Below are 11,599 nucleotides of genomic sequence, written 5' to 3'. Positions count from 1 at the left end.
CCAGATGGTTTTAATGGTCTCTTCTTCAAAAGGTGCTAGCACATAATTTCCCAGGATTTTTATGAACTGGCCCAGGCTTTCTTTGAGGGTACTGCTCATCTGGAAAATATCAATGACTCATACATAACTCTGGTGCCTAAGAAGCCCTCCCCTAAAGAGGTGGGTGACTTCAGACCTATCTCTTTAACAGGAATGGGTCTTAAGTTCTTGTCTAAGATGGCAGCCAATAGGTTTCAAGAGGTGATTATGCAGTGTGTCCACAAGAACCAGTATGGTTTCATAAAAAGCAGAACAATTCAAGATTGTATTGGGTGGACCTTTGAGTATTTACACCAGTGCCACCAGTCCAAGAGACCTATTGTGATTCTAAAGTTGGATTTTGAAAAGGCTTTTGACTCCCTTGAGCATGAGGCCATTGTGCAAATATTGAGATATAAGGGCTTTAATAAGAAGTGGATTCTTTGGATGAAGCAACTTCTATCCACAGGTACCTCATCTGTTCTGCTTAATGGAGTTCCTGGTAGGAAGTTCCGATGTAAAAAGGGTGTCAGACAGGGTGATCCAGTGTCTCCCCTCCTTTTTGTCCTAGCTGCTGATCTCCTGCAGACTGTAATCAATGACATGTTCAGAAGGGGCATTCTTCACTTACCTATACCTTGTCATGATCAGGATTACCCTGTGATTCAGTATGCTGATGACACTCTTATTATCTTGCCTGCGGACAAGGACCATCTTATAGCTCTGAAGGATATGCTCAGGGTCTTCTCTGTGTCCACTGGTCTGGATGTGAACTATCACAAATCCTTTATTATTCCCATCAATGTGGACACTGCTGTCATGACTGAATTAGCTTCTGCATTTGGATGCCAGATTGGGAAAATGCCTTTTACCTACCTTGGGTTACCAGTAGGAACTACAAGGCCTAAAATGGTGGATTTTATGCCATTGGTTGATTGCATGGAGAGGAGAATGACAGCTAGTTCATCTTTTTTAAATCAGGGGGAAAGGCTGCAGTTTCTTAACTCTGCCCTGTCCTCTATGCCCATTTTCTTCCTTTGCAGTTTGGCTGTCCCTGCTGGAATTCTAAAACAATTGGAGAGAATCTAGAGACAATGCCTCTGGAGGAGGAATAGGGGTCAGCCTGCCCCCTCACTAGCTGCGTGGGACCTTATTTGCAGGCCAAAAAACAGGGGAGGCCTTGGTATTCTTAACCTTGGTTCTCAGAATGTTGCACTTCTGATCAAACATGCGAATAACTTTCTTACTAAAAAGGATCTCTCTTGGGTGTCTTTAATTTGGGATACCTACTATCATAATAGGGTCCCCCAAGGAACTTCTGATTGTGGCTCTTTCTGGTGGAAGGATATTTGCAAGGTCATGCACCATTTTAGGGAGTGTGCTTGGGTTCAGATTAATGGAGGGGACACTGCCCTCATGTGGTCAGATAACTTGCAGCTTGATGGTCAGGTGTCTAGCCTTCAACTCAAATTTCCCAGGCTCTATTCCTATGTTAAGGACCCCTGGATCACTATTCATGAGTTCTTGGACTCTCAGGATATGTTCCAGCACTTCCACCTTCCTTTGTCCAGCCAGGCTTTTGATGATCTGACTACTCTCCAGTCCATGTTGGGTGGCCTCAATAGAACACCTGGGTCCAAGGATATTTGGTTTTGGAAGGGCACTGCCAAGGGATACTCACCAAAGTTGTTTTACTCACATACTTTTGCATCAGAATCCTTCAACCCTTTGACAGCTTGGATCTGGAAGTCCTCCTGTACAATGAAAATCAAAGTTTTTGCTTGGATGCTTATTATGGACAGGTTGAACACCAAGGACATGGTGGATAGGAGGCATTGGCATTTGGAGGATGGAGTAAGCTGTGTCCTTTGTCCTTTGCAGACTAGGGAAACAAGGGATCATCTATTCTTTAATTGCAACTTTAGTGTCCGAGTTTGGAACTATCTGCAAATTGATTGGTCATCTGGTGACTCCATGGCTCATTTGGTTATTAATGCTAGCAGGAGTTTTAGGAAGCCCTTCTTCACCGAAGTGGTGTTCATTGCTTGCTGGAATATCTGGATCATCAGGAACGCTAAGGTCTTCAGGCATGAGAGAGCTAGATTCAATAAATGGAGAAGTGCATTCATCCATGACATCAGCTTAATGCAATATAGAGTGAAAGCTGCCTACAAAGATGATCTCCTCCGCTGGATTTCATTTCTGCCACCTTGAGGCCAATAGTATGTATCTCTTAACTTGTTAGTTCTCCTTCTTCCCCTAGCTTACTTTGATTACCTCTTGTAATCCCCCATTATGCTTGTACTAGCTCTCTTTTTATCAATAAAGTTTTGATATGCTGTGGGGGTTTCCCCTACAGTTCCCAGTCAAAAAAAACATAGTGTCACTAGTATGCCTCTACTTGACTAGCTCGTTAATCAAAGATGGTTAAGTTTCCTAGCCATATACATGAGTTGTCATTTGATGAAAGGGATCACATCATTAGAGAATGATGTGATTGACTTGACCCATCCGTTAGCTTAGCACTATGATCGTTTAGTTTATTGCTATTGCTTTCTTCATAACTTATACATGTTCCTATGACTATGAGATTATGCAACTCCCGAATACCGGAGGAACACTTAGTGTGCTATCAAACGTCACAACTTAACTGGGTGATTATAAAGATGCTCTACAGGTGTCTCCGATGGTGTTTGTTGAGTTGGCATAGATCGAGATTAGGATTTGTCACTCCGATTGTCGGAGAGGTATCTCTGGGCCCTCTCAGTAATGCACATCACTATAAGCCTTGCAAGCAATGTGACTAATGAGTTAGTTACGGGATGATACATTACGGAACGAGTAAAGAGACTTGCCGGTTACGAGATTGAATTAGGTATGATGATACCGACGATCGAATCTTGGGCAAGTAACATACCGATGACAAAGGGAACAACGTATGTTGTTATGCGGTTTGACCGATAAAGATCTTTGTAGAATATGTAGGAACCAATATGAGCATCCAGGTTCCGATATTGGTTATTGACCAGAGATGAGTCTCGGTCATGTCTACATAGTTCTCGAACCCGTTGGGTCCGCACGCTTAACGTTCGGTGACGATCGGTATTATGAGTTTATGTGTTTTGATGTACCGAAGGTTGTTCGGAGTCCCGGATGTGATCACGGACATGACGAGTAGTCTCGAAATGGTCGAGACGTAAAGATTGATATATTGGACGATGTTATACGGACACCGGATAAGTTCCGGGGGTCACCAGATAAATATCGGAGTGCCGGGGGGTTATCAGAACCCCCGGGGGAACTAATGGGCCTCTATGGGCCTTAGTGGGAAGAGAGGAAGGGCCAGGAGGGGCTGGCCATGCCCCCCTTGGGTCCGAATTGGACTAGGGGAAGGGGGCGGCACCCCCTTTCCTTCCCTTCCCCCTCTTCCTTCCTTCCCCCTCTCTCCCTCTTGGTGGATTCCTACTAGGACTTGGAGTCCTAGTAGGATTCCCCTCTTGGGGCGGGCCCTAGGGGCCGGCCGACCTCCCCCTTGCTCCTTTATATACGGGAGCAGGGGGCACCCTAGAACAGACAAGTTGACAGTTGTCTTAGCCGTGTGCGGTGCCCCCCTCCACAGATTTCCACCTCGGTCATATCGTTGTAGTGCTTAGGCGAAGCCCTACGTAGGTAACTTCATCATCACCGTCATCACGCCGTCGTGCTGACGAAACTCTCCCTCGACCTCAGCTGGATCAAGAGTACGAGGGACGTCACCGAGCTGAACGTGTGCAGATCGCGGAGGTGCCGTGCGTTCGGTACTTGGATCGGTTGGATCGCGAAGACGTTCGACTACATCAACCGCGTTACTAAATGCTTCCACTTTCGGTCTACGAGGGTACGTGGACACACTCTCCCCGCTTGTTGCTATGCATCACCTAGATGGATCTTGCGTGTGCGTAGGATTTATTTGGAATTACTGCGTTACCCAGCAAAAAGAGAACAGACGGTCATGGAACTTTGCAAACGGTTCTGGCAGTAAAAGCGCTTGTGATGGATAGCCCAATGACACACAGTTTTCTTCACCAAATCGTGTGTGATGTAGTAGATAAAAGCAAACAGTTAACCAAGGTAGAGCGTGTGTGATAGTTACACCTTTCACACACGAGCCTATACATCAAACTGTGTGGGATGTACATACGAACGAAAACATTTTCCCTGGATTGACTATGTGGGATGTACATAAGAACGGAAACGTATTCCTTGGATTGACTGTGTGTAATATACATATGAACGGAAATATTTTTCTGGGATTCACTGTGTGGGATGTACATACGAACGGAAATGATTGGGTTTCGATGCCTCGCCCGATCACACACGAGCTCATTTTGCCCCAGCCTGTGTCCTAGGAGGGCCTATCCCCGACAGTTTCTGGGTCGTGTGGGAAGGACCCCCCTATCGCCCACACTCACTTGGCGACGGTTCCAAATGCCGTCACGGAAAGGGGTTAAAAACCGTTTGTATAGCACCTCAATGTACCAGTGCACCTTCTATTCCACCCATAGTGCTATGTCCATGGCTCACGCTCATGTATTGCGTGAAAGTTGAAAAAGTTTGAGAACATCAAAAGTATGAAATAATTGCTTGGCTTGTCATCGGGGTTTTGCTTGATTTAAATATTTTGTGTGATGTAGATGGAGCATAGCCAGACTCTATTATTTTCTAGGGATAAGCTTTCTTTGGCCATGTTATTTGGAGAAGGCATAATTATTTTGTTAGTATGCTTGAAGTATTATTGTTTTTATGTCAATATTAAATTTTTGTTTTGAATCATACGGATCTGAACATTCATGCCACAATAAAGAGAATTACATGGATAAATATGTTAGGTAGCATTCCACATCAAAAATTCTATTTTTATCATTTACCTACTCGAGGACGAGCAGGAATTAAGCTTGGGGATGCTTGATACGTCTCCAATGTATCTATAATTTTTTATTGTTCCATGCTATTATATTATCCATTTTGGATGTTTTATATGCATTAATATGCTATTTTATATGATTTTTCGGACTAACCTATTAACCTAGAGCCCAGTGCCAGTTCCTGTTTTTCCTTGTTTTAGAGTTTCGCAGAAAAAGAATACCAAACGGAGTCCAAACGGAATGAAACTTTCGCGATGATTTTTCTTGGACCAGAAGACATCCAGAGGGCTTGGAGTGCACGTCAGGAAAGCCACGAGGCGGCCACAAGGTCGGGAGGCACGCCCCCCACCCTTGTGGGCCCCTCGTGACTCCACCGACCTATTTCTTCCGCCTATATATTCTCATATATCCCAAAACCTTCCAGGGGAGCCACGAAACCACTTTTCCACCACCGCAACCTTCTGTACCCGTGAGATCCCATCTAGGGGCCTTTTCTGGCGTCCTGCCGGAAGGGGATTCGATCACGGAGGGCTTCTACATCAACACCTTTGCCTCTGAGCTAAAGCGTGAGTAGTTTACCACAGACCTACGGGTCCGTAGCTAGTAGCTAGATGGCTTCTTCTTCTCTCTCTCTCTCCCTCTCTCTCTCTTTGATTCTCAATACCATGTTCTCCTCAATGTTCTTGGAGATCTATTCGATGTAACACTCTTTTGCAGTGTGTTTGCCGAGATCCGATGAATTGTGGATTTATGATCAGCTTATCTATGAATATTATTTGAATCTCCTCTGAATTCTTATATGCATGATTTGATATCTTTGCAAGTCTCTTCGAACTATCGATTTGGTTTGGCCAGCTAGATTGGTTTTTCTTGCAATGGGAGAATTGCTTAGCTTTGGGTTCAATCTTGCGGTGCTCGATCCTAGTGACAAAAGGGGAACCGACACGTATTGTATTGCTGCCATCGAGGATAACAAGATGGGGTTTTCATCATATTGCTTGAGTTAATCCCGCTACATCATGTCATCTTACTTAATGTGTTACTCTGTTCTTATGAACTTAATACTCTAGATGCAGGCAGGAGTTGGTCGATGTGTGGAGTAATAGTAGTAGATGCAGAATCATTTCGGTCTACTTGACACGTACGTGATGCCTATATTCATGATCATTGCCTTAGATATCATCATTACTTTGCGCTTTTCTATCAATTGCTCGGCAGTATTTTGTTCACCCACCGTAATAATTTCTATCTTGAGAGAAGCCTCTAGTGAAACCTATGGCCCCCGGGTCTACTTTCCATCATATAAGTTTCCGATCTTTTACTTTCCATTCCATAAACCAAAAATATTACTTTATCGTTTATCCATCTCTATCAGATCTCACTTTGCAAATAACCGTGAAGGGATTGACAACCCCATTGTCGCGCTGGGTGCAAGTTGGTGTTTGTTTGTGCAGGTATTCGGTGGTTTGTGCCTTGTCTCCTACTGGATTGATACCTTGGTTCTCAAAAGCTGAGGGAAATACTTACTCTACTTTGCTGCATCACCCTTTCCTCTTCAAGGGAAAAAACAACACAAGCTCAAGAGGTAGCAAACATCATGACGAAGAATATACGTAGACTATACAACAAAGAAATTACTGCATATTACATGCACTTGGCAAAAAAGTTCCCCGCCAGCGATAATAAAGCGCAACCAGACAGCGGATTATATACACTGGGCATCAAAGGACACCACCAGTGCAAATAAAGATGCCGCCTAAAATAATATACAGAACCGATAGCACTTCAACACAGTTCTAGATAGGTTAGCCTTGCCTGGGAGCTGCAGCGCAAGCAGCTGAGCAAGCTGATGACTACACTTGTATGACGCTTATATCCAACTCTAGCTGTATAGCATCAATGGCAGTTCTTGGCGTCAGTGATATCACCTTGAAAGAGAAAAAAGCAGACAGTTAACATGCTTTGCACATATAAGCAACAGTGCTGACGATTCGTCCCATTTCTTAGTGGCAAATAAAGAGACCTAGATTAAAATAGAATAAAAATTGTTCATGATGTCTACTACGCAACCTTCTTCTTGTAGACTCGTGTTGGGCCTCCAAGCACAGAGTTTTGTAGGATAGTAGCAAATTTCCCTCTAGTGAATGACCTAAGGTTTATCAATCCGTGGGAGGCGTAGGATGAACATGGTCTCTCTCAAACAACCCTGCAACCAAATAACAAAGAGTCTCTTGTGTCCCCAACACACCTGATACAATGGTAAATTGTATAGGTGCACTAGTTCGGCGAAGAGATGGTGATACAAGCGTAATATGGATAGTATATATAGGTTTTTGTAATCTGAAATATAAAAACAGCAAGGTAGTAAGTGGTAAAAGTGAGCGAAAGCGGTATTGCAATGCTCGGAAACAAGGCCTAGGGTTCACACTTTCACTAGTGCAAGTTCTCTCAACAATGATAACATAATTAGATCATATGGCAATCCCTCAACGTGCGACAAAAGTCACTCTAAAGTTCTTGCCGCGGAGAACATAAGATGAAATTGCTTGTAGGCTACGAAACCACCTCAAAGTTATTCTTTCCGATCAATCCATTGAGCTATTCCTATAAGTGTCACAAACAGCCCTAGAGTTCGTAGTAAAATAACAACATATGATACACATCAAACCCTAATGTCACCTAGATACTCCAATGTCACCACAAGTATCCATCAGTCAATTATACGATATGCATCAAACAACTTCAGATTCATAATATCCAATCCAACACAAAGAACCTCAAAGAGTGCCCCAAGGTTTATTCCGGAGAAACAAGGACGAAAACGTGCATCAAGCCCTATGCCTAGATTACCCAATGTCACCTCAGGAATCCACGAGTTGAGTGCCAGAACATACATCAAGTGAATCAATAGAACACCCCATTGTCACCACGGGTATCCCACGCAAGACATACATCAAGTGTTCTCAAATCCATAATAGTATTCAATCCGATAATAGTGAAACCTCAAAGGTAAAACTCAATTCATCACAAGAAGGTAGAGGGGAGAGACATCATATGATCCAACTATAGTAACAAAACTCGCGGTACATCAAGATCGTGCCAAATCAAGAACATGAGAGAGAGAGATCAAACACATAGCTAATGGTACATACCCTTAGCCCCGAGGGTGAACTACTCCCTCCTCGTCATGGAGACCGCGGGGATAATGAAGATAGCCACCGGTAATGGTTTCCCCCTCCGGCAAGGTGCCCAAACAGGCCCCCGATTGTTTTTTCATGGCTACAGAGACTTGCGGCGGCGGAACTCCTGATCTAGGTTTCTTTCTGGAGTTTTCTCTATTTATAGGAGTTTTTGGCGTCGGGGACAAGTCAAGGGGGTCCACGAGGTGGCGGCAAGGCAGGGGGCGCGCCCCCACCCTTGTGATTGCCTCGGGACTCCTCTCTGGTATCTTTTTGCTCTAGTATTTTTTATATTTTCCAAAAATATTCTCCGTAAATTTTTAGCCCATTCCGAGAACTTTTATTTCTGCACAAAAAACGACATCACGGTAGTTCTGCTGAAAACAGCGTCAGTCCGGGTTAGTTGTAATCAAATCATACCAAAATCATACAGAATTGTTGTAAACATGGCATGAATACTTCATAAATTATAGATACATTGGAGACATATTAGCATCCCCAAGCTTAATTCCTACTCGTCCTCGAGTAGGTAAATGATAAAAGAAATAATTTATGAAGTGTGAATGCTAGCAAGTGCACAAGTTTGGTCATTTATAATTTCAATCGCTTTTTCTAGCATCATTATATATCATAAATAGTAGCTCATCTCATAAAACTTCTCATGATCAAGTAGCTAGTTATTCACATTTTAAAGTATAGATCATAAACTTTCTTCAAAACTAACAAACTAGGTTCTCGGTCATCAAACAATTGCAATTCGTCTTATTTTCAGGAAGGGTCTATGTAAGAGCTTTGATTTAGCAAATCCCACATACTCAACTATCATATAGTCTTCCATGATTGCTACCACTCAAAGCATATTTTTAGAACAAATAGCATCCATTGAACACAGAGAAAGATAGGGGCTTAATGTTTTGCCTCGCAACTTATTTATCATATAGATAATTGTCCACAATAATAATTCATGATCAAATATATTTGAATGGCCATATATGCTTAGATCTTTCCCCATCACATGATGCTTGCCAACTAAAGAGTAGGTTGGAATGAGAAGGAATACTACTAACTCTTGCATAAAAGTAAAAGATAGACCCTTCACAGAGGGAAGCAGAGATTTGTAGAGGTGCCAGAGCTCGAAGCTTTTAAAACAGAGGTGAAAATAATTTTGAGAGGTATGCTTTCATTGTCAACATAACAACAAAGAGTTCTCACCATCTTCAATGCTAGACACATTATAGGCGGTTCCCAAACAGAATGGTAAAGTTTTTACTCCCCCTCCACCAACAATCACACTCCACGGCTGATCCAAAACAACGGGTACCGTCCATTGCTACCTCTTGAGCACAGCGTTGGTTTCCCTTGAAGAGGAAAGGGTGATGCAGCAAAGTAGCCTAAGTATTTCCCTCAGTTTTTGAGAACCAAGGTATCAATCCAGTAGGAGGCCACACGCAAGTCCCACGCACCTACACAAACAAATAAGAACCTTGCAACCAACGCGATAAAGGGGTTTTCAATCCCTTCACGGCCACTTGCAAAAGTGAGATCTGATAGAGAATCATACGAGACGCTCCAAGCAAAACACATATCATGTGGTGAATAAAAATATAGCTCCAGGTAAAGTTACCGATAGACGAAGGCGAAAGAGGGGATGCCTTCCGGGGCATCCCCAAGCTTAGGCTTTTGGTTGTCCTTTAATTTTACCTTGGGGTGCCTTGGGTATCCCCAAGCTTAGGCTCTTGCCACTCTTTGTTCCATAATCCATCAAATCTTTACCCAAAACTTGAAAACTTCACAACACAAAACTCAACAGAAAATCTCATAAGCTCCGTTAGCGAAATAAAACAAACCACCACTTTAAGGTACTGTAATGAACCCATTATTTATTTATATTGGTGTTAAACCTACTGTATTCCAACTTCTCTATGGTTTATAAGCTCTTTTACTAGCCATAGATTCATCAAAATAAGCAAACAACACACGAAAAACAGAATCTGTCAAAAACAGAACAGTCTGTAGCAATCTGTATCAAACGCAAACTTCTCGAACCTAAACAACTCTACCAAATTAGGAAGTCCTAGATAATTTGGTTATTGATCCACTGCAGAAAGAATCAACTGAAAAGCACGTTTCTGTGATTTATAAAAACTAATCTCGTGCGCGCAAAGTTTCTGTTTTCTACAGCAAGATCAAACAACTATCACCGTAGGTTATCCTAACGGTTTTACTTGGCACAAACAATAATTAAAACACAAAACCACATCTAACCAGAGGCTAGATGAATTATTTATTCAAAAACAGAAAGGAAATATATTGGGTTGTCTCCCAACAAGCGCTTTTCTTTAAAGCCTTTCTAGCTAGGCATTGAGATTTCGATGATGCTCACATAAAAGATAGGAACTAAAGCACAAAGAGAGCATCATAGAACACGTGATAAACACATCTAAGTCTAACATAATTACTATGAATAGGCATCTTATAGGCAAACAAATTATCATAGCAAGCAAAAACTAGCACATGCAAGGAAGCAGAAAGAAACAAAAGCAACCTCAACATAACGAGAGGTAATTTATTATCATGAAAATTTCTACAACCATATTTTCCTCTCTCATAATAATTACATGTGGGATCATAAGCAAATTCAACAAAATATCTATCATATAAAATATTTTCAACACGATCCACATGCATGCAAAGTTGACACTCTTCCAAAATAGTGGGATTAACATTAACTAAAGTCATGACCTCTCCAAACCCACTTTTATCAAAAATTTCATAAGATTGAATATTCTCCAAATATGTGGGATCTAAAGTTGACACTCTTCCAAACCAACTTTCAATAATATTGCAAACACTATTATCAATCTCATATTCATCATGGGGCTTACATAAATTTTCAAGATCATAAGAAGAATCACCCCAATCATGATCATTGCAACAACTAGTAGACATAGAAAAACTAGTATCCCCAAGCTTACGGTTTTGCATATCATTAACACAATTGACATTAAATTTATAGTAAAATCATTGCAATCATGCTTTTTATTCAAGGAGCTATCGTGAATCTCTTCATAAATTTCTTCATCACAAATTTCAGATTCACGAATTTCAAGCAAAACCTCATAAAGATAATCTACTGCACTCAAATCACTAGAAATTGGTTCATCATAATTGGATCTCTTCAAAAGATTAGCAAGGGGATGAGGATCCATAAACTTTTAGCAAGCAAAGATGCAAGCAAAAAGAAGGCACATGGTAACACAAGATCGAACGGAAGGAGGGCGAATAAAACGGCAAAGGTGAAGTGGGGGAGAGGAAAATGAGAGGCAAATGGCAAATAATGTAATGCGAGGGATAAGAGTTTGTGATGGGTACTTGGTATGTCTTGACTTGTGCGTAGACTCCCTAGCAACGGCGCCAGAAATGGCTCGTTGATGGGAGAGTAAATCTTGACTTGACTTGGCGCAAATCTCCCCGGCAACGGCGCCAGAAATCCTTCTT

The 11,599-nt window shown here is 42.1% G+C and overlaps 1 protein-coding gene across 1 annotated transcript; it reads left to right on the top strand.

Moving 5' to 3' along the window:
• The first annotated feature begins 1,434 nt into the window (after window positions 1–1,434).
• LOC141022733 (uncharacterized) lies at window positions 1,435–2,232 on the top strand. Its single transcript, XM_073498991.1, has one exon. It carries the CDS (start codon window positions 1,435–1,437, stop codon window positions 2,230–2,232), a length of 798 nt encoding a protein of 265 aa, XP_073355092.1.
• Window positions 2,233–11,599: the final 9,367 nt, after the last annotated feature.

This window comes from Aegilops tauschii, chromosome 5 (genome assembly GCF_002575655.3).
Source record: "Aegilops tauschii subsp. strangulata cultivar AL8/78 chromosome 5, Aet v6.0, whole genome shotgun sequence".
In the NCBI taxonomy this organism is placed as follows: Eukaryota; Viridiplantae; Streptophyta; class Magnoliopsida; order Poales; family Poaceae; genus Aegilops; species Aegilops tauschii.
The sequence above is the reverse complement of the archived record's forward strand: the minus strand, read 5'-3'. Positions and strand labels throughout refer to the sequence as shown.

Bases quoted from the DNA above. Each gene is read 5' to 3' on its own strand.
- LOC141022733 (XM_073498991.1), top strand. From the start codon at position 1,435: ATGTGGTCAGATAACTTGCAGCTTGATGGTCAGGTGTCTAGCCTTCAA.